The following is a 26,711-nucleotide window of genomic DNA, read 5'->3' as shown; positions in this document are numbered from 1 at the left end:
TGCTTTAAAGAATCTCCACAAGTGAAATTCTGTTCAGTGATCGATTTGCCTTTTCAAAGCTACATGTTAAATTCTTTAAGAATTAACATGAACTTTTCTTATTAAGGCCTATCATTAGTAATAGTATGTCCTGGTAAATAGTGCCACAAAATGACCCACATTAAATACAGAAAATAAACAGTTTGTCTGTAAGTAATGTAAAAAAAATATCCCATTTAAACCTATATAGTAAAACCAATATAATAGCTAAAACAAAAAACAGAAGTTTAAAGGTGCCTCTCTTTTCTGGGAAAGAAATAGTTGTGGTTCCTCACAGAAAACCATGAAAAATACTCAATCAGTAATGAGTGATAGCTGAACATTTTACCAATGAAATTTGAAATGACAAATCATCTGTGTTCATGTTATTTAATATCTTTTCAAATCATTGCTCATGGTTAACAGACTAATAGTTTAGTCAAGAGTAATTCACCTTTTTCTGTTGATAGAAATGACACTGCAATGTTAAATTCTGGAAGCTTTTATAATTTTAATTTTAATTTGGAGGACTGAAGTGTTTATGCCCTCACCCACCAGGGGGTGCTGCAGCTCCGTCAGCATCTCTGGTTCTCAAAACAAGGATGAAAGCTTTATCCATTAATATTTTCTCTATCTTTTAGCTAGTTAAGTTAATCCATATAATAGTGTGACTCTGTAAATTCTGTGCCTAATGTAAAATGTACAGTGTCACCTCGTGTAAAGCAGTAGTGTCATATCTGTAAGCAGATTTCAGCACCATCATGTGGTCGAACACTGAAGAATATTTCACTCTGGTCACCACTATAGTGTTAAAGAAAGTGTTTAAATCATTATTCTGGAATCATGTTTAGTCCCCTGGTAATAATGACTCAAAGAAATGTACTTCAAATATTGTGTGATGGATATTTTTCAGAATACAAAATGAATTAAACAAGACTAATACAGACCAAAATGAGATCAAGGTATTTTATTTTTCAAACAATTCTGTATTAAGACATGAATTCATTCAACACAATCCTTTGAAAGTTTAAAGTTTATCAGTCTATGAAATACAATCTGGAGTTAACCTCTCACAAGTAACACAGACGCGCGCGCACACACTAAAACATTGCAAAGATGTTTACCGTCTTTAAAAAAAAGTTATTGAAAAAGAATAATAGATATTGTAGTTCTGTCCAAAGATCCACGTCATTTTTGAGCTCCCCAAGTCTGATCTGCCTCACTCCCAGCTACAGCTGCTATTCCATTCATACGCTATTGATTAGAAGCATAAGCTATTAGAGAGGAGTGCCTCATCAGAATATCAGCTATCATCCATTTATCAATACGTAAAAGTTCATAAAGGCAGTTTCTGGGATTTCACTACAGCAAAACAAGAACAAGCATCCCAACAGGTGACTGTGTTAAACTGACACAGAGAAGTAGTATTTCTTGTGATTACAAACAAAAAGTACAGAACAGTTTCTGTAACAAGCGACACACAAACCAGCCAACATTCAGCTTGCCAAAGGCCACTGACCAATCACTTCCTGCAAGTCACACTGAGATGGACAGCCATGGTTTTGATTTGTTCAAATGCTTGTATTGCTTATAAAAAAGAAATGTCATCTACACCATCAGCGCTCCACCTACAACTCAGCAGTGTGTCTTTCTTTCTGATGAGAAACTTTGTGCGTCTTGGCTTTTCAGAGCCAGGTTACATGAATTCTGCTGTCAAATCTGACACAAATCTTCCCTAAAACTAAAGAGTTGTGAGGTTCACATCTTCAATGGCTCTTGGCATGAAATGAAAAAGCACTTTCATACATTAAGGTGCTTATAGAGGAATCAATCAGAACTACTCTTCTGTTTTATATACTGCAACCCGCTGTAGGAATTTCTGCTGCATGAAAATAAGACAACATAAGAAAAGGACAACTCCACCAATTTTGCACAACAAACTTTTTACAGGTCTTGTGGAAAAAGTTGTTGAAAGCCTTTTGTGGATCCAGAGAGAACTGCGTGAAATCTGATAAACTGGTTGGGCTCAAGACTAAAATATAGATAGACTAAATAGACTAAATAGAATCTCTCTGGTTCTGCTGCATCAATTTTGATCTATATTTTTTTTAACTGTCCATCATGAGACAGACAATGTTCCAGAGGACCAATGCCTAATCAGTGGAGTACCCTTTTAATTACATTTTATCACACAAATCTGAGCGTATTGTGGGCACTCTGCACGTCAGTGTCATTAAATGTTAAGTTTAATTATAATTCAAAAGTTAAATGTTATCAAAAAAGAGAGATCAGTGTCTGTACATTTAATTTGAATTAAGATGAGACAGTTTCAAATTGTTTTCAAAAATAATTTTTGCAACATTAAATTCTTTGTTATTAAGTGCAGTGAAGCTAGGAGGCAGCAAACACAATGGCAGGGGAAATGTCCGACAACTCTACTTAGTGTTGTCACCTCAACTTCATATCATGATGACCAAAATGTATAAAACTAAATTTATCAAGGGTCTGTCTGTGTTCCGTAATAAAATCCCAAAGCCAAGAGCCAGTAACCTCACAACAAAGGCCATTATGCCCATCGCGTCACCACTGTGCCACCTGTGTGATGATGCCTGTCGTCACCTGAGCATATTAAAAGCCTGTCACACCCACATAGGCAATTTACACCAGACGTCGAGAGTCCAACACCAATCTATGAGTCACCGCGCGTGTTTGAATCACAGCCAAAGTTGGCTCTTCTGGTTACCAGACGACAGACATTATTTTTCTGTCTGGATAACCCAACAGAAATGCTGTAGTAACTGACACTGTCCACATACAGACATCTGTCTGTGCGGACTACTCGCTTCACTATAACCAACTAGTTAGACTGGTTACATACTGACAAGTTCGACGACTGCTGAGTGAATGAGGAAAATAAAACTCCATCTCTCTGTTATACTCGATTACAGCTTCAATCTCTCTGCCTTAAATACATTGTGCTTTGATTAATAGAGTGGTACACATTTTTATATAAATACAAATCTGTCTTATAGATGTACATTCACTTTTATTTCTCAATATAGGCTAATTTACATATTTTATAAAATAGGCTTCTTAGAATATATCGAGCTACTTTCCCCACTACAAGATTAAACAATCAACATCATTAAAGAATAAGCATTTACCTCAACTTTGTTGCAAGAACTTACATTTTCTGAGCAGACATCAAACACAGTTTAATTTGATCTGTGCACAAGTACTAAGTTTTCTTCTACAAACATGTTTCCTACGTATGGCTTTTCTCTATGCTGGCTCCCACTGTGATAAGATCCTCTACTAGTTACACTGGATTAATTGGACATGTATTAACTTATTTGTTATTGCAACTTTCTGAATGGATAATCATCTGCAGATCGTTTTAGGTGCCAAAAAAGCATTTCAAGTCCCTCTACGGGGTCTTCTGGATTTGACTTAAGTGCACTTAACTGGCACAGAACATTAGTCATAATGAGGGAGCAAAAATAGTTGTGCCTCTTCTTCATGTGATTTCAAGTAAGAGACAAGTGGGGTAGGGGGCTGGGGGGCTCACAACCCATCCTAAAACTTCTCGCCTTCCCAACTCCAAGGCACTGCTTAAACTGTAAACATGGCAGATTGGAAAAAAAAAATTAAAAAAATGATTTGCCCATAAAAAGAATGAGTGCCAGAACTCCTGGTGTATTGTAATTGAGAAAACTGAAATGTAGGTCATGGCACACAACATATGTAGGAATAAAAACACATTCGCTAAAGGGGAAAACAACTTTGATACAGTAATACATACTCCATTTCAATGGCTTACATGCACACCAAAGTATCTGCTCGAGATATATTCGTAAATGTGTGTTTACTGAAGTGAAGTGAAAGTGCTTTCCATGCTCATTTACAGTTTGTTTTATAATCTTACCGTAAAATTAACCATCTATTTATATAATCTTTGATTAAACGCTCTCTGCCCTGACTTTTCACTGCATTCTTAATAGCTTTCTTTTTTCAATGCATAAAATATATCTCCTTAGCTTAAAGCGTGACTTTAAGCAGACTATCCCACTGATCACTTGCCAAGATTCCTTTTATAACATCCAAAAGCTTTTCATAATGGCAGTTTCACAAAAACTTTACAGTTGCATTCTTTTAACATCAACATGTCAGCATTTATTTATAGGCAGATCTAACTTTCCCCACAACTCCATGCTGATTAGATGCATGATAGGAATGAGTAAAACCATCTTGGTGTGGCAGCACAGTGTTGTTGTAACCACACTGTAATCAAACACTGAACACAAAGCCTGATTCATGTGTTGATCTACCAACTGCTGACAAAAAAAAAAAACCCACCAGGCTACTTCCTGATAATGCTGCCTAATACTTCTACCGTACTGCCTGGTGTATGAGAGCACAATATCTCCCTTATGCAGCTGCCGAAAGGAAACACACACTTGATTCTTCTAAAGAAAAGGGGAGGGGGAATATGTGCACTACTAACAAACAGAGAGTCCAGATCTATCTAAGCAATCCCAAGCAGCTATTAAAGCATAATACCATAGTCATCCTGAAAAGCCAGTTAATTCTTTGGATTTATACACTCAAAGGAAACTGGTTAGTGATCAGTAGGAATAGTTTCTTCTAAAATCTCTATAGTCGCCAAATAAACGCTTTTGCCTTTGGCCTTGGTTCATACCCCAACAACAGAATATGCTGTGAACTTTGGCAGAATGTATAGATATGAAATATATTGAGTCTCAAGTGTTCTCAAGTGCCTGATGAGATGGAGTCCTCTGTGGTATTGCAGAGTCGCCCTACATTAAATCTTTCCACTGGCCCAAGACAAATAAGAACTGTACCACACTAAGAGCTTTTCCACTGCAATCCCCAGGACAAATACTTCTCACAAAAAGATCCACACTAACAAAAATAGCCCAAGAACTGAAATATAACACAGTAGAGTAGATCACTATGGTTGGAGGGTGAAAGAACCCTGAAAATGATCTCCCTTCATCACTATAATCTCAGCGACACCCTCCTTCTGCATTTCTCCAATGTCATCCTTTACTGACAAATGTCCCACCCCTCTGTCCTCCAAAGTTGTCACCATACTCCCCTAACTAGTACTAGCTAAATACATGAACATGAATAGAATATATTGCAATATAATGGCAATATAATTACAGTAAAATTAAGAATACCAGTAGGCTAATACCAATACAGAATCACTACATATAAATATCAAATTTTTGTATTTTGTAAATCTACGAAAACAAAAACTTTAGATACAAGCCTGATGAGTCAATTAATGGTTTCACGTAAACCATAGAAAAAAAAGGCAAAGCAGGAGATTTCACAGTACTTATTCTGAGTACTGCACATTTATGAGACTTTTGATTGTTTTTTTTATTATTATCTATTTGTTTTTAAACTGAAATTTATTTTGCTTTTGAAGCATTCAAGGCTTACTTGCTGTGATTAAGAGTTGCAACATAATTTGCCATTCAGGCCAGAACAAAAAAAAAAGTTATTGAGAGCAGGACTTCAGGTCACTGTCTACTGTAGCACAAGCTACTTTATTTGGACTTGAATGTCCCTTTACAATATTTTTTATATTAAGTCCTTCCTCTAAGTCTTCCTGAAATTGTGAAATCCCCAAAACAACGGGGAACCACCAGCCACTGCAGATGGGTGTTCCAGCATTTTATTATTTATCCATGTGTCCAGTGGCAACACACTGAATGGAGGCTATATGAGAGGCCTGCAAATGACTCGGATCTAAGTGTGTCAGGTGCTAACTATTTACAGCTTCATTTTGACATACAGTATTGGTAAATAATGCCTTCCTCAAAATGTACTGCAGAACCATCAAGGAATGTTTTTAACATACTTCACAATTAGGAACTAAATAGTTACGACTGAACACAGGTCCACCAAGTAAAGTAAATCAAGACAAGAATATATACAGTATAAATTAATAGATGGTATTAACATTTGAAGCACATCAGTGTTTTTTCGTGATGATTCCAGGGAGAATGTTATCAGGGGGCCTCGGTAGAAAGTGTGACTTAAGGAGTGTAGGCTGGAATGAAGTTAGATATTCTTTGTGTTTGTTTGTGTTGTGTGTGTGTGTGTGTGTGTGTGTGTGTGTGTGTGTGTGTGTGTGTGTTTGTCTGTTAGAGTGCATGTGTGAGAGTGAACTGGAGAGAAAGTGAGAGAAGTGTTCGCGTTTGTGTGCATGCGTTTGCAAGAATTTTCAGATGCACTTCCTTCTCCAAACCCTGCTGGGTTCCACACACTGACCAGAGCAGCTGGTCCTTCACCAGTTCATGATGCAGTTTCTGTTCAAGGTCATGAAGTACACCTGGCTGCTGCCGCCAGACCGCACTGATGCAAAGAACACCTGAGGGACAGCACGGACACAAAGGACATGTATGTCAGTAACGTCTTTAAATTCAGCTGCTATTAGTGACCTCACAGCCCCATGCTTTAAGTGCTTGCAACTCTCACCTTGTCATTTCTCTCACAAAGGAACTTAAGCCTCTGAGCTCTTTTGTGCATGAAGACACCATCCAGGTGTCCAGTCTCCACGGAGCGGATCTCAATGGCCTTTTCTCCCCAGCCCATGATCTGATTCGAGCAGATATGAGCTGCAAGGCAAAGTGTCATTTAACTACAAATCAAACTGATTACAGTTCATACACATGATGTGGCCACTTTAATCTAAGTGCATCTAAGGTGTTTTTGGATTTGACCCGTACCAACAGACGTGGGCATCTCTCCCCACTGCAGGACCACGTCCTTGATGATGCGTCCGTAGGTGTTGACATAGACACCCTCGTCTTCGTAGCACAGCAGCATCTCCATGCCATCTGAGCTGGGCAGGAACACAATTGCGTGTGGCGTCACATGGCTCTGGATCTGTTTGAGATGAAAATAGAAGGGATGGGTTCCTGTTTTTTTCACATCTGCCAAAACACTGTTTCTGTCTGACAGCTGTATAACTTACATGTACAGGGATATAAATGTCGTAGTTGTTTCCAGAGTCCACGTCAATGGCATGGAAACCAGCGCAAGAGCCATAGATGACTTTCAACCTCTGACCCTCCTCCACTGTTAGGTCAACGAGGACAGGCCTGTGTGGCAGGTCTGCAAAAGACTGGTTAAAAGGAGTGGAGGGTTTTATGGGCATAAAGTGAGAAAATAATCAAATTGAATGCTCTTCTGGTTGACTGATCTTGCATAACTAATCCAGCTCATGAGAAAGGAGAGACTTACCTTGAAGGCCATGAATTTGTGATAAGGTTTGGGTGCCCAAGCATACACTTCCACTGCATTCTTCAAAGCGATCACCAGGAACTTTATCCTCTCATATTTCACTAGATAGAACAACAAGGCCATCTGATATCAAATACTTGTTATCAATAATTCACTGTGCCACATGCATTTATGAGAATATGCCTGAAGCAGAATAGACAGCAGTGATAAATAGCCATCATATGTCACTCACCCACTTTGTAGTGCACGCAGCCCTCCATTTCCCCCACAGTGGTCCAGCCTTGCTTTTTCTCCACCTCAGGGTCATTGTGGAGGATCTTATTCCTCAGCCAGGCCAGGTAGTACACACGCACCTTGTTTTTCTTGCCTTCATAGACACATTAGGAGATTAATTACAAATAATAAAAAGGAATTATTTAAATGCATTTACATGGAAGAAACAGTATAGAACTTGTATATACTAACTTATATATCTCACTTAAATATCCTTTCCAAGTTTGAAATACTGCTTTAAAGTTACTGACACAAATTTCTTATGTGAACATGCTGACTTCCTCTACCTGTGTTTTTTTTAAATGTTTCCACCCCTCGTTTCTCAAAGTAAATATCTGCTAAAACCAACAACATCATCACATTGCAAATATGCTTTTCAATATATTATATCGAGACTTGATCCCGTCAAAAACTATCACTCCAAACTTAAGCAGCAATTTGGCTTGATATTCTGATAAAAGTGAGGTATGTGTTCAAAAATATTGTAATATTAGCTTCTGTCACTATCTCCAAGCTCTACACACACAGAAATAAAAACAGCATTCCTGTGATTCTGAAAGCAAAGTCAAAATGCAATGCAATGCAAAAAAAAAAAATCTGAAAGCATTAGCACAATTTGGCATCTAGTATTTGGCATCCCATTAAAGACAGTGGCCCTATGCCAAAAGCACAGGCAGCTTCAACTGACTGTAGTGAGAGCAGACTGGCGAGGAGCAGCATTAACGACCTGATATGGTGATGAGCAGGTTGAGGCCCTCCAGGACGTCCATCTGTTGGAATCTGCGGGAGTTGATGAGGGGGTAAACCTTGCCCTGACCACTACGGTCCAGCAGCTTCAAACCGTTCTCTGTGCCCACCAACAGGTTCACACCTGGGGACACACGTGCACAAATACACAGCTTTTTCAGTGTGCATGCAATGATTCCAATTATTGCCTTTCCGCTAGCCACAGCTAAAAATATCTTTGCAGTATGCCTGTTTTGTAACTCCTGTTATTTGTCATCTTGAATACGTTTGTTTTCCATTATCGTTTGCCCATTATAACCTGCAGCAACTGCACGGCCATAATATTTAATTTTGTTTTAACGAGATGTATAAAAGATAACTTTAATGGATACATGATGTAACTGTGTGATGTGACCCATTGACTACTGTATCTACAAGCATATTTGAAGATGGAGTAGAGAGACTCAATAATGCATTAAGTTTGTTACATAAAAACACAACTTTAACCTTTCTCCCTAAGTTACATGGGTGAAAGATTGAAGAATTTATTTTATAAAAATTGCTTTGATAATGAAAGCAGAGACACTACGTTCTCTTATGAAGAGTTATTAATACAGTTTAAGATACACCACTAGACTCAAATCTAATATTCTTGCTCTTGTTTTGGTCATATTTGAACCCAGAGCCCTGTTGGAGCTGACATAGTAGTTAGCAATAAGGAGGGTTAAAATAACTTGGCTCTGACACTGACTGATTTTTCTCTATGTTTTCAATCTGATTGTGTTTAATTGATATACCATACATTAAGTAATATAGTTAGTTTAAGGTATCTAATCTCCATGTTTTGGATTTTCTTTTTTGCATTTACACTGAAGTATTGAATCCGTTCTTACCCCAAAGTGCAGCACACAGGATCTCAGAGTTAAATCTCTTCTTGTACTTGCGGATCTCAGGTGTGTCATTGGGGGGGCGTGTGTTGGTGGGATTGACATTCACCATGGATCCTTTTCTCACCTCCATCTTCAGCTGCTCAAACCTGGAGCCTAAACATGGAGGCAGCAATGGAAATTGTTTAATTTTGGAGGGAAAACACAAACCAGGAAAAACTGCTACAAGGTTTGGAATTACACACAAATTTTCAGTTCATTCTTAAAGAGAAATTACAGCCAATTATCAAGTTACAATTTTATAAAATGTATATTCCATTGTTGTGCAAGATATTCTCTCAGTCTTGAAAGAAAACTGCATAATTTCATCTCTCAGTGTATTTTATTGCACAAGAAATAATGTCAAAGGTTAATTTACTGAATACTTTTGCAATCAGCTGTAGCATCATTGTTTAATGTTCAAGGAACTCTGGATGTTGCTGCAGGACTGAAAAGCTTCTGACTCACTAGTGACAGAGATGTTATCCCCTGTACCTCCAGGTGACTGGTACATGCCAAGATCCACGAAGGTGGTGAAGGAGGACTTGCCAGATGCTTTAACCAAACCTCTTGACTGATACTGGTGGAGCAGAGAAAATGTATGAGTTGTACAGTGTTGTTTAAATCAACATCATGTCTGAGGAGATGCTAGTTTGTCAGACAAAATGGTAAAAAAAAAAAAAAAAGATTTTATATTAAGATTTGTATTTTTGATGACAGTCCACTTACAAAATGAACTGATTTTCATGAAATTCAATGTGTTATGAGTGGACTTCATGGCTGGACTGATGGCAAATAGGGAACACATAAAAATAAACCAGGAATTTAGGACTGATATACTTAGCAATAGTAAAACCTACGTCATAAACAGAGTCCTTCCCAGGGGAAGAGTGAGTGGCTGAATCAGTGGGGGAGTGGGAGGGCTGCACCACATCTGGCAAGTTAGTGTATCCATTATGGCTCCGCTTCTCTGGGGTCTTTTAGGTAGAAAAGAAACACAAATACACACACACCTCCCTGTAATAAATAACACCAATAAGCAATTCAGATGTAGTCTAATCTCCTGTACTGATTACCAGGATACGACCTGTTTTGATTGCACAACCACAGTAACCACAAAAAGTGAAGTAACAGCTGTGACCAAATTTGCATTAAAAAGTCAAGGTCTTGTTCTTTACACTGGGAGATTCAGCTAGATGTTGTGTCTTTTGTCACTGATGTGCCACTATACTATACTATACTAGAGTTCTGTTCGGCTTTCCATCATCCGTTTCTAAATGACTGCCCATAGTTAACTGACTACTCCGGGTTTTACCTGCAGTGCACAAAAAAACATCAGTGGATGCTTCATAGCCTCATATCTTTTAAGCAAAAACTAAACACAAGATTTATGTTTTAATGCAACATAAAGGAAAAAAAGGGAAATAAGAGATACAGAGCTTTTTGTATTTTTTAAACTGACTGATGCCCTATGAAAAGATCTATCTACACAGCTTATAAATATTTAGATTTTTAAAACAAAATATGGAAGCCACAAAAATGTATGTCAAATGTATATGAAGTTCTCTAAAAAAGACTCCAAGGAACCCATTCTTTTCCTTAAGATAATTTACACCTTCTATCTTACACATACTCAATGGTAAATGTGACCTCCTGGCGATGATTCTGTCTAGTGAGTATCTAGTGAGTTTAGTGAGTGATATAAAAGTATGCCCGGTTTAAAGCACTTCAAACACAGGAAGTATATTTACTGTATGTGTAAAAATAATCAAAGTTCGTCTTCCATGTCATGTATAATGTTTGCTATGTTATTTATAATGTCAGACCAATAAAATAAAAAACTCCATATCTCTCCCTGATATTCAGTAATGTAGCTGTAGTGTGTGGCACATATTTTGATGCTGACTCAACATTAAAATACACACACATATGCATAAATATAAAAAAGTTTTGCACCTCAATGAAAGTGACACTTCCCACGTTCAACTTATCATGAGCCACCTGCAAAATGTATGCCGTCTGTCACTGAATCATATTGCCATCTCTCAGAAAATCTCATATTTATGATTATTGTGATCCTGTGAGCTAGTCTGCAGCAGCAGCTAGCTAACATTTCCTACAGCACTACACACTATTGATAGCAAAGTTGACAATGCATTGCATGTCTACCTCTCCTCTATGATTCAATTTTTCAGTGTTAGTTAAACATTGTTGAACAATATTATGGACCCATTCCCCTTGTCTTGCTGCTCTGTAATATTCTTTGTCATGTAACAGACTGAATTTTCCATCAAGTCACAATGCATTTCAAGTATCATTACGTATACAGATGACTCACCCTCTGCACCAGCATTGTCTGATCCCCATACCCTCCAGCTTGCTCTCCATCTCCCCCCTCGCCTTCGTCTTCATGAACCACCATGGTGTTGACTGAATCAGTGTCTGCGTCCCTGTGACTGAAATCAAGAGGGACAAATTGATAATGGAAACAAATGAAAAGAAAGTAACACCATATTACAGGATGTATTGAAATCTTTATTTAAAGGTCAATTTCACAAATGAAAATGATTCTTTGCTTCCTAAATTGCCAGTATTCGCAGGCGACAGTATTACCGATCTGTGGGGCTTTCTTCCTCCTCTGCTCCCTCGCCACTCTCACTCTCCTCACTACTCTCACTGCTCTCAGAGGACGAGGAATAATCATTGGCCTTGACTGGTGGCCTTGGCTGTTCCTCAGCACGCTCCTTGGCAAAGAGACCATGGTCCTGCACACATATACACCACGTTTACTTCATGAATGCATTCACAAAATGTTTTAAATAATCTCAGCTATTGGAGAAAGTAGCAAATAATACAACAGCAATATATGCAATACTAATATTAATGACAATCCAGACACAGCTGAAGGTGAGGGGTCGCGAGGAGGATGGGCTCAAAAACAGTCCCAATGTAAGTCCAGACTCAAAACTCCCAATACTCTCAGAATTCAGAGCCTGTAACCTGATGATATTTTGGGATGTTTTTGAGCCATGGCATTATGCTGAGTGTACGATGCCCAAATGAGTAACAGAAAGAATACCTACATTAAAAAGGCCTTTATGTAAAAAAAAAAAAAAGGAATTTAGAGGGAATTTCATTCAAAGACAAAACATGATTTAACCAATAAATGAAGACACTACAGAGCATGCAATTCATTCTACATGAACATGTTTTTTCAGCCAATGAATGCCGATAAAAACTCATGCATGAACATTTAGTATTGCGCAACACACAAAGACTGTGATACTAACCTCCCCTATAGCTCTCTTGTAACTCTGTACATTTGAGGTCAACAAACAGGGATTTGAAAAGAGGAGAAACATGGAGGAAAACAGCAAAAGTGCAGAGTACATTATGTGTGAAGGAAAGGATATTTGAGGAGAAATTACTATACTACAAGTAAATTAACAGAACAGGTGCGTTATGTTAGTGTTTTGTTGTATAACTGCTTATATCTGAGCAGAATTATATATTGCATGCACCTCTTATAAGTAGGGGATACTGGAAAGACAGCCAATATAATGTCTGTTTTGAAAGAACACTTACAGCAGGGCGCCCAGGGCGGGAGGAGGTGCGAGACTCCCCTGGCTTATGGCGACTTTCGTGGGAGAGAATGGGTGAATCCATTTTGGAGGAACCTAAAAAGAACAATGTCGTATGGTGTAGTTAGATTTTTGAAACCAGGCTTACTGCAAAGACAGTCTGCAGAGAAATAGCATTGGGGAGGCAGGGACTCACTGAGGATGCGATGCCTCTCTAGAGAGCCAGTCTGGGGCAGATTGGATATGATGCTCATACTGTCTCCTCTCTCCCAGCGATCATTGCGGCTGAGATCTGGATTGCTGCAATGAGGATACAAATCACTTATCTTAAGTCGTCATTCAAACCTACCATTTAGAGAGCACTAATCAAACTGATCAAAGCATTTACCTGGCTCTTACTGGATGCCTTATGCCAGATGTCAGGTTAGTGTTGAGAGCTGTGGCAATTGATGCTGTCCTCTGTGGAATCTGAGGACAGCAACATCATAGGTCGTACATTTACCAGTATTTTGCAAAAACCCTAAAACCACTCTTAATAAACAACAGCAATTTCCTACAAGCCTGTTGTCAGACAGACTAATCAGCCGAGGCTGCACTGACAATTTTATCGCATAAATCACCTTTGAGATTATTCACATAAATGTAATGGCCAACTGGTCAAAAGTTTTCCCTTGATCTCAGCATGTGAGTGCAGGGTGGGGTTTTAACCTCCACCACTAACTGGAGGTCAAAGAAGAGGACAGAAAAACATCTATTGTGTGACTTTCTATTTTACCGAAAAAGGAGTGATTTCAATGTCAGTTTACTAACTGTAGTCCAGCTATCATTATATTTTTTAACAAGGCTCCCACATATATATATATATATATATATATAAATAAGGGTTGCACACCTGCTCTGAGTCAAAACCAGCTTCTAGATCTTACTTTGGGTGGGAGTTCCACATCTGGCAGGCGGATCCAGGGGCCGCGATCTTCTCTGATTTGGTGTGCCTGTGGTGCGGGGGTTTCAGAGGTGGGGTCTGAGTTTTGACGCACCAGCTCTCTAGAGTGGATGGGGCGGGGGGCGGGGGTGAGGGAGGGATCCTGGGTGGGGAAGGCGGACATGGTCTTAGTGGGCTGGTCACAGAGGGACTGGGAGCGAGGGACAGGGGCAGCATAAGGCTTCAGAGGAACCAAGTGAGCCATCTGGAACTGCAGAGGGCAGGAGCAGGAGCAGGAGCAGCAGCAGCAGCAGCAGCACACCAGGAGGGAAGGACAGCCGAGCGGAAGAAAGAACACACAAGACAGTTGGAGAAGGAGGCCGAAGCGAAGGAAAAATGCAAGGTTTTGTTTGTATTCCAAGGTGAATGTTTTTAACACGTAGGAACCAAGTGATGGGTGGAGAGGGAAGAGAGGGTATAAAAGAAGGTATAAATAAGGTAACAGGGACAATAAACGGTAAAGCAGCAAAGAATTAAGGGGCAGAAAGGCAAAAGCTGTTGTATCTTCCATTGTTTTTTCCAGGTTTTAATCAACTGAATTTTAAACACCCACCTTGCCCTGTCCTCCTTGGGGTTCTACAGGCCTCTGCATTGGTGGGGTCTGAGCAGACTGGACCACTCCTGACTGGCTGATTGAGTCAGAGCGTGACTGGATAGCAGTGTCAGAGACAGTGGTGCAGATTTTGGGTGAGCCCTGTCTGTTGAGTTTACTCCTCTCCTCCACCTGAAATATGGACAACAGCCAAATGATCCACTCTGCAGGCCAGTGTACAGCAGTTTGATTGTGGTGTATGATGCTGTAAATGAAGGTAACATTTCTACCTCACGAGCCCAAGTAGGTTTGTTGTTGGGCTCCAGGTTTTTGTTATAGTGGTAGAGCTGGGGCTTCTTCTCTTGCTGCTGTTGTTGCAGAGACACCAGGTAGGCATGCTCCTGCTGCAGCTGCCTCTGTAGCCTCTCTGACTGACGCTGTTCCTCCAGCTGCTTGCGCTTATACTCCTGACCAAAGAAACACACTGCAGTCAAGATGTTGCTTGCCTCAGACTGGACACAGACAGCTCAGGCATGTCATAAGTGAACCAACATATCTGCTAACAGCAAGTCTGCATTCACTTTAAACTACAGGCAGATGTTTGCACATTTAGCTGACCACCACTTATTTCCTCTACTGAGACAGTAAATGTTTGGGGCAGACTTTATCATCTCTAACTTTGTACTCCTTTTTTTAGTACAGCAGTAAATTACCAACCTATATCAAAAGAATATTGATTGTGTCTGTAACTAAATCTTTTTGTGCAGTTTCTTAAATAGACAGTGTAAAAGATAGTCAGTTGATTTATTGCTTTTTCATTGTAAGTAGTAGGCTCTGGCCAAGCCTTTTGATGGCCACTGTGTTGTTGAGGAAAGAAGAAATAAAAGAAAAATGAAAAGAGTTTTAACCATGAGTCGAAGTCATTTTGTTTCTTACAACAACAGAGATTTGTTTTCCATTCTCAAGCAGTAAAGGCTACTGGACCTTCTGAATATCCCACATTAAGTTATATTTGATAAACAATTAATCAAAATTAACTTCCTCATAAAGTTAAATACTTGTCATTTGCTCTTCTTGAATTGCTGCTTAAATTTCCACAAAGCGCTAGATTTAGTCAGTGAGAAAAATGAGTTTGGTCCCCAGTAAGGATGTCTCACCCAGGTGCTTCCCTGTGAGGGAGAGGACATGATTCCCTGTGAGGGAGGGGAGGTAGCCCAACGACCCAATGGAGAGATTACTGAATGTGTGAATATAGATTTAGACCAATGAATGTTATTAAGTAATGAATTGTGTCTGACTTTGTGGTTTCTTTAGTTAGCCATCAAAGCCGTTCAGCAGTTCTTCTTTATTTATGCATTTTGTTAGATTTCTTCAGATTTTTTTGGAAGTGGTTTAGTTTTATTTTGTTCACATTTTCTTTGACTGCTATTATCTTCATTACATCTCTACAGGACAGCACTTCCTCTCAAACAGCTGCAGGTAGTGAAGTTTTCATTAACATATTCAAGTTACAGGAGTACATTTAAGACTTCCAAATGGAATTAATCAAATTCTGATTCTGATGAGTTATTTCAGGGCGTCTCTGACAGTCAGAATGTCTTCATTGCTTTACTGCTGTTCTTTTTGCAATTACTGTGCATGGGGAAAAAAAGATATTTGGGCTAGTGTATATTACGTGTCCTGCAGTTCAAAATGTGCCCATTATACCAAATTTGCATCACAGCACTGTTCCTTCACTGAACCCCAAAAACTGCTCAAGGGGCACTGGCCTGTGTCTGACCCTGTGTTCTGGTCGCTATTAAGGCATGGATATACACAGGACTTATGTGAATGTGTAACCTAGGAGAGATCTGTGAAATCTCAAATGCCTCACGCAGTAGTGAGGATTTGGGTTCTTTTTCCCTCCAAAAAACAGGAGCTCAATCCAAATGACAGCAACTCCTACGCTCCACAGGAGATAGCTCAAACAAAGATGTCAGGAGTGTGTTAATTCTTTCCCTCAATCTAAGCAAGATACACTTCCACTGATACACCAAAAGTTGCCTAAAAATGCCCTAAAAATCTAGGTCAGTGCATGCTTTTTCAAGACATGCAATACTGTGGGAGCTGCATCCATACTTTTTAACATGTAGAGCATATCTATATCAGGGTGCTTCAAATTCCTGAACCAGAACCTCCTTATTTTGTTACAAATACAAGTACAGCTGTTAAAATCTGACTGTAAAAATAGTAATAATAATCAGCTGCCTTTTAGTCCAACTAAAAGAATTCAAAGGAAACACAAGCAGAGATATAACAATGCAATGTTTGTTTTGACAAAAAAAGCCACATTGTTGTGAGGATAGATATAGTATATTTCAGTGGTGGTCAATAAATCTCCTTTATTTATGAAGTATTATAACTCAGAGGAGGACATGAACATGGAAACATGGGAACCTCTGCAGTCAAATCAAGAACTGATAAAGAAGGTGAGGACTAGTTACCATCAGCAATGCCTGCTCCTGAAGCAACTGCTGCTGAAGGATTTCTAACTGCCGCTGTTCTTCTTCTAATTTATGTCTGATAAACTCCTGAGGACAGGTAAGACAGCAGGAATGACAGACATTAAGGTGGAAAAAGAGAAATGAAAGTACAGAGGGGAGGGGTAGAAGATAGAGGCATATAACAGTTGCGTAATGTCGTTTCAGCAAACAACAGAAACCATGTGTTGTACTAATAAAATATCGAGACAGAAATCAAAAAGCAGTGACAAAACACACTGTCCCTGTTTAGAAGTTGTAGACACAAATAAAAGTTAGCATTAACAACAATACATCACTCTCATAAATATATGCAGATTGTGACCAATTACTAGATAAATAACAGAAATATTTACCAGAATATTATCATGCTAACTATACAATGATGTACTAACATAAAATCTGTATTTGGCACTACAAGGTGATGGTGCTATGATGCCAGACTCTTGTGTTACTGAGGGTATACTGGAAACAGAGCATAAGAGACGCGGAGAGCTCACCCACAGAAAAACTCATCTCTGAATAAAAACACTAATTTAGACCCTTGCTGCTATGGCAACCTACTCATGGAATTTCACCACCAGAGCAACTTGTACAGTGTTGCTGATGGACACACCCACACATCACCCTGATTGGCTGATTACAGCCCCATGTCTCCTGTGGTTGGTTACCTGCTCCCTCTCAGCCAACCTTCTATCTTCCTCCCGTCTCATATCGTCAAGTCTCCGGTGGGGACCTTTTTCTTGCTGCCTCACCATCTCTCGCTCTTTTCTCTGTTGCTGGGAGAGAAGGATGACAAGAAAAAGAGAAATGAGCATAGTGGCTATTTTTTCACAGGGGAATTTATAATGGATAGCCTGCTTATAAAAAAACACTCCCTTGTTTTTTGTGCAAAGAGCTAGAAAAAAGAAATGAAGGGAGCGGGAGTGCAGGGCACAGAATAGAGGTTGTGAGTCATTCTCACTCACTCAGACCTATTGCATCCTAATCATCTTCTGGGCATGCTGCTTTAAACTCAAACTGACCAGTTATTCAACTGTGGCAGTCTTTACCTGCTTTTTTGAGGGGCATTAGAACAAGAATTGTTCTTTGTGGTGAAATGAAAAACCTCCCACTTGGTAGTGACACAAAACACTCGCTTGTCTACAGTTGTTGTTAGCACTTCATTGTTGAGCGGAAGAGCCAAATAAGATAGAGGAGGAGGAGGAGGTGGAGGTAGATTAGGGGAGTGCTACCGTACTGCAGCAAATTACCTCACAAATACTACACAATACTTTTTGGCAATATGAGTGAAATTATATGTGCCTCATTCAAATCCCAAATAACTCCTGAAACCTTTCACAGCTTCACAGCGGCAGAATAAACACAGAATATAAATCAAACTTTAATTGTGTTGTGCTGCTGTTGCATCAGTGTTTGCCTCCAAGTCCTATCTGTTACTCAATGACAAATTACAATCTAACACAAAAGTGGTATGGTTTAAGTTTCCTCTATTTGTTTGATGCATGTGATAACATGATACATAAAATGACCATGATCATCTGACTGCACCAGCCATCAATAAACTAATTTCTAGTAATGGCTACAGACTGTATAGCAAAGCTTTCCACAAGGCTTTTTTTCCTGACAATTGTTCATTATGATCACATTTTGTCTACTTAGTATTAGATAAAGCTACAAATGTCTGATGGGCAAAGAAGATGACATAAGATGTTGGTACCCATTCAGGGGATGTGAAATATTTAGAAGAATATATTTATGACTTTATGTCAGCTGCTACAATAATTCATATGTGCGAGCATTTTAATAAACATGGGGAATTTGTTTTATTCCATACAGTGCTGTACAAACACTGTTAACAGCCTTATATACACTGCGTAAATGATTGTTTTGGGCAGAAAATTTGTGGGTGATGGAAATGAAATATAATATAAATTGATAAGATGATGTGTTCAGATCTGGGATGGCCAACATTTAATCATTATTGTTTCTGTCTAATTTGTATCTATCTGTATTTCTTGGTTACATATTTACTACATCTACACACAGACTGTAAAAATAGCATTCATATACTGCAGTTACTATGAATTATATTAGTCAAATTAACAAATGCAGCCTCCAGGGCTGGTTCAAAATGTTTCTGTGTTTCCTGGCCTCATTACAGGCAGATTAGTGGCTTAATGAAGAGAAAGCCTGAATCTTGAGCCACTAACACAACTCACAAATCTCCATACTCAGTGAAGCTAATTTTTCGGCAGTTTCAGTGCACTCCACAAACTTCATACTCCCAAAAACATCTCCTTCAAGGCTACAAAAACATCTCACTCTTGGCACATGTTTACAGAATTAATAATTCATTATTAATAATTCATGTTGGTAAGGAGCAGGACAGTCTTTCACTTTAAATAATCTCACTCTATTCCCCACTATTTCAACTGTTTATATACCTATGAATGTTAGTGAGCAAAATGTTGAAAAGGTACTGTTGCCACTGAAGGTTACCTGAGCTTTTATTTAGTACTTGCAATTAGTTATTTAGTCACAGAGACTCTGAGTTAGGGACAGAAAAATCCTGATTGACAGGTTAAGTGTGCTGGTGTGTTTTACATGTAATGCATAGCCCTCATTTCCAAATTTCAAAATCTAATAATTTCAAACATTGTTACTCTTGCATGTTCCTTTATTTATTACTAATTCTCATAGTGTATACATTCAGCATATTACATAACAGCAGTTTAAAGGGCCCACAATAAAAAGTAAATCCTAAATACTGTGCCCCTATGAAAAAAGCCAACAATGGCAAACCAAATACTGACATGACGATTGGAGCCTTGATAAAAGGCAGAGAAAAAGGGAACAGCAAGTAGTTAAGTGTCTCAAGGATAAGGATAAGAGCAGACACATTACTATTGCTTTGCTCTGATATATTTTCGTCACCACCGTTGACTTTATGCAGCATTTTATTTTGCAGATACCGGACCTCAAATCTCAATATTGGGTGCAATTTTTCAAAACTTGGTAGAAAGAATTTTACAATAAATGCAAGAAAAATACCATAGGCTTCATTCAAGAAATAGATTGACATTTTGGGAAACACATTAATTTGCTTTTGTGTCAAGAGTTGGATGAAAAGATTGATACCAGTCTCATGTCTGTGTGTTAAGTATGACGTTAGAGCCAGGAAGAAATTAGCTTAGCTAGCATAAAGACTAGATGCAGAAGGAAACAGTTACCTTGGCTATCTATTAAGATAAAAAAAATAAACCTAGCAGCACCTAAAAAGCTCACTGATTAGCATGTTGGAAGGTTTTGTGTTCTAACTTTTTCTCTCAAGGTACAGTGGTTGCCAAGACATAGTTATAAGAGAAGCTTTAGAGGTGCTAGAGGGCATGTTTTGTAACTTTGGAGAGCGCCAGGCCTTCTGTCCTTATGCTAAGCTTAGCTAATCACCTCCTGGCTCTAGCTTTATATTTAGCATACAGATATGAGAGTGGTATCATTCTAATTCTCAGGAAGAAAATGAATAAGCACATTTCTCATAATGTCAAACTATTCCTTTCAAAAGGATCGATTCCCTGGTGGACTATACCTCTTCAAGTCTGCGTCGCTGTTCCTTCTGCTCTTCAATGCGTTTCTGTCGGTCATGCAACAGTTGCCTCTTGTGTTCCTCAGGGTCTCGGCGCTGAGCAGCCAGTTGGGCCTGCTGCCTCTTATGAGCCTCCGAGCGCTCTTTGTTCTCCTGTTGCAGACGCTGGAAGTCCCGTCTAAGGGTGGACTCACCGGGCACATTGAGGATTGAACTGATGACAAAAATTGAAGATACGAAGGAAAGGATTTTGGGGGCCATCGTTCACACAAAGAACACAAGTCAAGAATTCAAACTACTTAGCCACAGATGATAAACCTCAATTACCTTGACTCTCGGTCATCTCCACGATTTTCATCCTCTTCATCACTACCACTATACTCATACTCTGTCTCTTCTATTAAGGAAAATTAGAATAAAGAGAAGTCAGAACAAAATCATGAATAACCACTGTGACACAATAATCTAACCTAATTTTAGTGGATCAGACCATGTTGCCTGTGTTATATGCAGCCCTTTCCCTGTGATTTGCCTACCTTTTTCTCCCCTTTTCTTGCGTGTACGGTCAATGTGGTCTTTCAGCTGAATTCGGACCTGGCGCTCAGTGGGCTGGTCCCTGATGAAGGAGTGCTTCAGCAGCTGTTCTGTGGACGGTCGGCTGGGATAGGTCTTCACGAGACAGCCCTCTATAAAGTCAATGAATTTCTTGGACCTGGGAGGGGCAGGTTAGAGGATGATAAACTGGTGAGGGAGAGTGGGAGGGAGGGAAAAACATGGAGCAGCTGGGCTGGTATTGCAATGAATCCTGATCCAACAATAATCAGAAATATTCAAGTCAACAGATATGTCTTTAGCCTTTTTCACATGTCCAGAATGTCCACACTGAGAAAAAAAAAAAAATCACAATATATAGCAATATCCTTACAGAAATATTTTGACTGATAGGGCAGATAGTAGCTCACAGCTAGTAGCTGTGATCAGTCGACAGAATGAACAGTCAATTAACAATCTGAGAACCTATAGTACTTTACCACCAGCTGTTACTTTTTAATCACTGAATTTCTCTGAAACTGCAGCTAAAATGCGAGCCCAACAATATAATGTTCAAAGATGGTAACCAAGAATTGTTAAATTCATTGTATTCAAGTGTTCGTGTTATTGTGTTGATCCGTTGCATATGATTTTATATAATTGCTGATTTTGAGTCACACAATACTGACTGACAGCTTTTTTATGATGAGAATGATAAGATGATAAAACTTGCAGATAAAGCATTGTATTCTGAATGCTGTAGGACCATAAACTCTACTATTTCATTAATGAGTAGTAGGAAAAGTAATAGGGGCAAAAAAAGAGGGTAGGAGGAAGAACATGACAAATTCGTTTAAAAGCCTTCAACTTCATGTCTTGCTCACAATAATATATGTTTCAATACTGGGACAAAGTATATCTCACACTTTGCAATAGTGAGGGACAGCCATCACCAATGTCTTTCCCAATCCAGGGATAAATGTACCCAGAGTAACCTGAGGCACAACAACATCTGCTTTGAGAAATCACAAATTTTCCTGTAACTTTCCATCGTTTCTTGTACAATCAGGATTCTTTCCATTCAGTGCTGTTCTCATTAAGTGTGTTTTACATGTATCTATGCTCTGCAGTAACCTGGTTTCTAACACATCAAATAAGCAGATGTCCATTACTAAAATGCGTATAAATATGCTCTCCTGCCATGGCTGGATCTTTTGCACTTTCATATCAAACTAATTACTGCAGAATTTGCAACAAATACAACTGGATAATTTTTTTAATATTTAACAGAGATTTACACTATTCAATTCAGAGAGGGGCAGTCTTTTCCATTTTATCTGATGCTCCACATAGAAATGTTTCCATGTAATTTGATAGGGAAAAACACTGGAACAGACTGTATCTACCACATAATCTACTGCACAGTACCAGACAGTGAGAAGTATACATTCTTCCATTTAAAAAAAAAAAAAAATTGGGGCAACTTTCTCTTCATTTTGCCCTTAGAAACATGTTAAGGTTTTGAAGCTTTTACAGATTTAACATGACGGCCTGGTAAGTGTCTGGTAAGGGTGGTTGATAACTCACCACTTTTTGGATTTAAGTTTCGGAGGGGGATTCCTCGGAATCAGGAAGAGGGCTCTCATCGGGTGCATGTCACACAAGGCTACAGAAATAAGGGAGATGATGAGAGTGGTTAGGTATTACTAAATCCTCCTACCCATGCTGAGAGCTACAGTACAAAGAAGGAAAAAGGGACATCAGAATAAATTTTATGTTAGGCAGACATCATATATTCCCACACATTGTAGTTTGTAAATAATGCTAACCACCATTACACATATTCTTTGTATCCTCAAACATGGTTGCAGCTGCTGTTATCCAATCTTTCCTGGGGCCTCAGGCTTTGTTACATTGAATGTAAGAGCAAGGGCTGTGAGTCATTGTGTTCCCAGCGTAGGTAGGTAGATAAACCTGACTGGTTAGCTTTAGAGTTTCACAGTAAATAGGCTTTTGTAACGCAGTTTTTGGACATATGCAATGTGACGGAAACAGCCAAAGCCACATTAAAACAAAGGGATCACAGCTATACTGATAATGTACACATATATGCTATATATAACATAGATGGATAACATTACACATAGTAATAATGCTCGAGCAAAGTTAGTATTTATTCAGTAAGCTTACATTAAAATTTATTTTTTAATTTGGATCACCCACTGACAGGATACTGGCAAATTTGCAAACATCTCGTTGGTGTAAATGATCAAGTACACAGGGTTACAAACTACCATCCCGTTTCGTGCTTTATTAATTATCTGAGGTCAACTTGTTCCGTTTGTTTAGGCTTTTAGCTGATCAATTGTACAAACAGTCCTAAAGCTCTGTATTTAAATTACTACCTTTTATTCACCGACACTCTTGCTTTTGTTTGTCTGTGCACCTTAGGTGAACAAAAAAAACACAAACATGGTAGAAATTTACGTTCTTTCGCCTCTGGGGCATTAAAAAGGGACTATAAGGCCTGAAGTAGCAGCTTTTTTGTGGAAAACACTCGGGAGCAATAGCAACAAGTCTGAACCAATTCTATGTCACAGCTGCTGCAGTGATGTGGGGATCCTAAAATGCTTTGCACAGATAGAATCAGGAGACTTAGCGCTTCCAAACAATGTATCATTTGTCAAGGCTGTGTGAAGATTGAGTCGAGTACAGATCAAAACATGCCTGATGTAGAGCTGCCAAGGCCAATGCATCACATGGGTGGAAAAAAGTATTTTAAAAGGGTATACATGTTGAAAAACAAGCTAAAAGCAAGCATATAATGCAACCACAAATGATAGGTGGTTATCAGAAGGAAATATGAGGGAGCATATATTTTATAGTCTCAAACAACAACAACAACAGTGTGGCCCTCCCCTCTGATCTAATTCCGCCATTTTGAAAATGGTGAAACAAAAAATGTTCAACATTTCCTGAAAACAGAAAAAAAAAAAAAGAGTAATCTAATCCATCTCAAAGAAACAGTGAAACACATCACATACATTTTGAAAAACAACTAATGATGATTTTTATCACTAACTAAAGACCTAAAATAATCAATTATCAATGTATTAATATGATAATGTGGTTAATGACAAATACCCAAGGTATACAGTGTGGTGTCTTGACATTGCTTGTTTTGTTAAACAAAAGGTTTAGCAAAACATAAAGTCATACTTTTATAATGGTTTCAAACAGAGAAATTAACTGATTGATTTCATCCATTACCTGCAGTTGCTCAACTAATCTATTAACTGACAATGGTTTCAGAGACTAGACTGGGTAAGGACAACGGTAAATCACAACTTGATAGTTGGCCTGTATGCCTTATGTCACTGCAGTTAAACTTTAACCTTAAAGATCCTGTCCAGACATGTTTTAAAACATAAAAATACTTTACTTGGAGTAATGATTTCTGTCTCATATTTTTTTTTTACAATTAAAAAAACACTTCAATTATCTTGTTAAGATGTCTCAAAATTACATCTGCTCCCCTGCAACAATTCAAAGCTCATAAAACAGTGCTCCACATATTACAAGTGTTTTTTCTAATACTACTTTAATGGTCACTGTAGTACTAATTAAGTAAGAGAGTTGTTTAATTATTGCTGTAGGCAGGGTTATGACACTTGCATTATAACCACCACCAACTAGACAAATGTTTATTTTACATTTTAGCTGCTTCTCTTTAGTGAGATGTTCTTTGCTTCTCAGTCAGGTTTGATACCAAATCTCCAGGCAGACACATCTCCCCACTAAGCAGAACAGAGAGATCTGTGCAATCAGCCTCCACAGGCCAACTGCCAGCTCACGACTACACTACCTTGATTACAGTGAGTCAGCTGTCCATCTGAAGACACAGACAACAAGGCCACATATGCAAGACAGACTCATTCATGAGGTCTTTTAGAATGGGCTTTGAGATGATGAAAAATTATCTGTTGCTGAGAACATAGAAATGCATGATTCAGCCAAGAACAGGTAAAATAGGTGTGCAATTGAGTGTGTACACTTACGAGGTGCACCCTCTGCCATCTCAATAGCTGTGATCCCCAAGGACCAGATATCACTCTGCAAAATACACAAGGGACCAGGTCAGTCTCTATCTTTCATTTGTTCTTACCACACAGTACTCACACACACGTATACAGTGCTGCTGTTACCCTGTAGTCATAGGTGGAGTCAGGGTTCTCATCACACGCAATGACCTCAGGTGCCATCCAGTATGGTGTGCCAATGAAGGTGTTCCTACGGCCAACGGTCCTGTCCAACTGAGCACTGACCCCAAAATCAACTGAATGTGGACAAAGGAATCACAGAAGGAAAGAATGCGAGACAATGAGAGATACTACTGTACTTTTGCAATACAATGGCCAACAACATTCAAGTGTTCAACATACCAAGTTTGACCTCTGCATTCTCTGTTAGCAGCACATTCTGGCCCTTGATGTCTCTGTGGATGACTTTATGGGCGTGGAGGTGAGAAAGGCCCTGAGCACAGGCAAAGAAGTCAGAAATGGTCAGTAAGGTATGACCTCTGCCACAGGCTTATTTTTACTGGTGCAACCGCAGTTTCTCACCCTTAGGATCTCTCTGCAGATGTAAGCAATCCAGTCCTCCTTTAGAGAGCTGCCCTTAGTGTTTTTAACCAGGTCGGTCACTGATCCTGCCCCACAAAACTCCATCACCAGCTATATGAAGACAAATACAGACTTAGCGAGCACAATCAAAGAAGCATGCTGCGATATAATCATTAGGCCAGGTACAAGGGTAGACAGACCCAGAGTTGGTCATCGTGCCCTGGTGGACTCTTCTTAACAAAGGCACCGTAGTACGTGGCTATGTTGCGGTGGTGGCTGTATTTTTTCAGCATGTTGATTTCTGCTTTGATCTCCTCTTCCTCCTCCTCCGTAACATCCATCACCTTGATGGCAGCCAGCTGGCCCGTCTTCACGTGACGGCCCTGTTTCAAGAGCAAGTTGGATCATCATAACAGTGGTCAGTAAAGTTCCAAATAAACCTGAGACTCATTAACCTGGCCCATAAAGTATGGCCAATTTGCTTCTTCACATCATTTTGCTGTTCTTATTTTACATTTTCTTCTACTGGAGTCGCTTATCTTTCTTTCACAATCTACTGACATAGCAGTACGCTAAATCAGAATCAGAGAAAAAAAAATGCACAAAAATTTAACAAAGAACAGGCACTGGAGTGATCCTTTAGAGCCGCACTTCAGCCTGCTCAGCTTAATATTCAACAATTTAAGTGTTGAATGCTTCAGCACATTATTCAGATGTGATATAGCCATCATGTCTCACCTTGTACACCTGCCCATATGTCCCATTGCCGACAACCTCAACCAGCTCAAAGATTCCAGCTGGATCCTACAGGAGATACAGGCAGAGCCATAAGTCGTACAACAAGCTGACAGCAGGGTCAGATAGTAACTGTTCAATCTGGCTTCAGTTAGTCAGAACAATGGCTGGATCAAAACAATTCTAAATACAAAACATAGTTAAAAGTTCCGCTGAGGATACAAAATAAAAGCAATTAGATCATTTTAATTTCACATAACAAAAACCTTGAAAATCTTTGGTTTAGTAGATACAGTACTTCATCAGAATCATGTCAGTTGCATTTAGAATTATTTTGCTGTGCAACACAAGCTGTGTAGCGCTATTTAATTGAGCATAGCTCCAAACTTTATACACACA

At 39.0% G+C, this 26,711-nt stretch overlaps 1 protein-coding gene across 4 annotated transcripts; it reads right to left on the bottom strand.

The window, feature by feature from the left end:
• Positions 1-970: 970 nt before the first annotated feature.
• mink1 (misshapen-like kinase 1) lies at positions 971-26,457 on the bottom strand. 4 transcript variants are annotated; one of them, XM_023404805.2, is made up of 30 exons: positions 26,316-26,457; positions 25,778-25,960; positions 25,578-25,688; positions 25,398-25,488; positions 25,161-25,291; positions 25,014-25,068; positions 22,543-22,621; positions 20,961-21,136; positions 20,752-20,821; positions 20,428-20,638; positions 17,510-17,617; positions 16,803-16,889; positions 14,610-14,786; positions 14,341-14,511; positions 13,732-13,998; positions 13,194-13,273; positions 13,002-13,105; positions 12,810-12,901; positions 11,838-11,989; positions 11,563-11,680; positions 10,085-10,201; positions 9,693-9,804; positions 9,192-9,341; positions 8,300-8,443; positions 7,532-7,666; positions 7,300-7,400; positions 7,031-7,180; positions 6,783-6,942; positions 6,532-6,671; positions 971-6,424 (listed from the first exon to the last, which is right to left on the bottom strand). In XM_023404805.2, the coding sequence occupies exons 2-30, from the start codon at positions 25,916-25,918 to the stop codon at positions 6,341-6,343; spliced, it is 3,714 nt and encodes a 1,237-aa protein (XP_023260573.1). In that variant the 5' UTR covers positions 25,919-25,960; positions 26,316-26,457; the 3' UTR covers positions 971-6,340. The 4 variants fall into 4 exon arrangements, with proteins under 4 accessions (XP_023260573.1, XP_087029720.1, XP_087029719.1 ...); XM_087173594.1 differs by having other exon boundaries at positions 13,732-13,890; XM_087173593.1 differs by having other exon boundaries at positions 14,610-14,783.
• Between the last annotated feature and the right edge of the window lie 254 nt (positions 26,458-26,711).

This window comes from Seriola lalandi, unplaced genomic scaffold, assembly GCF_002814215.2.
Source record: "Seriola lalandi dorsalis isolate HSWRI2012SDOR001 ecotype SW California unplaced genomic scaffold, Sedor1 jcf7180002054256, whole genome shotgun sequence".
Classification (NCBI taxonomy): domain Eukaryota; kingdom Metazoa; phylum Chordata; class Actinopteri; order Carangiformes; family Carangidae; genus Seriola; species Seriola lalandi.
The sequence above is the reverse complement of the archived record's forward strand: the minus strand, read 5'-3'. Positions and strand labels throughout refer to the sequence as shown.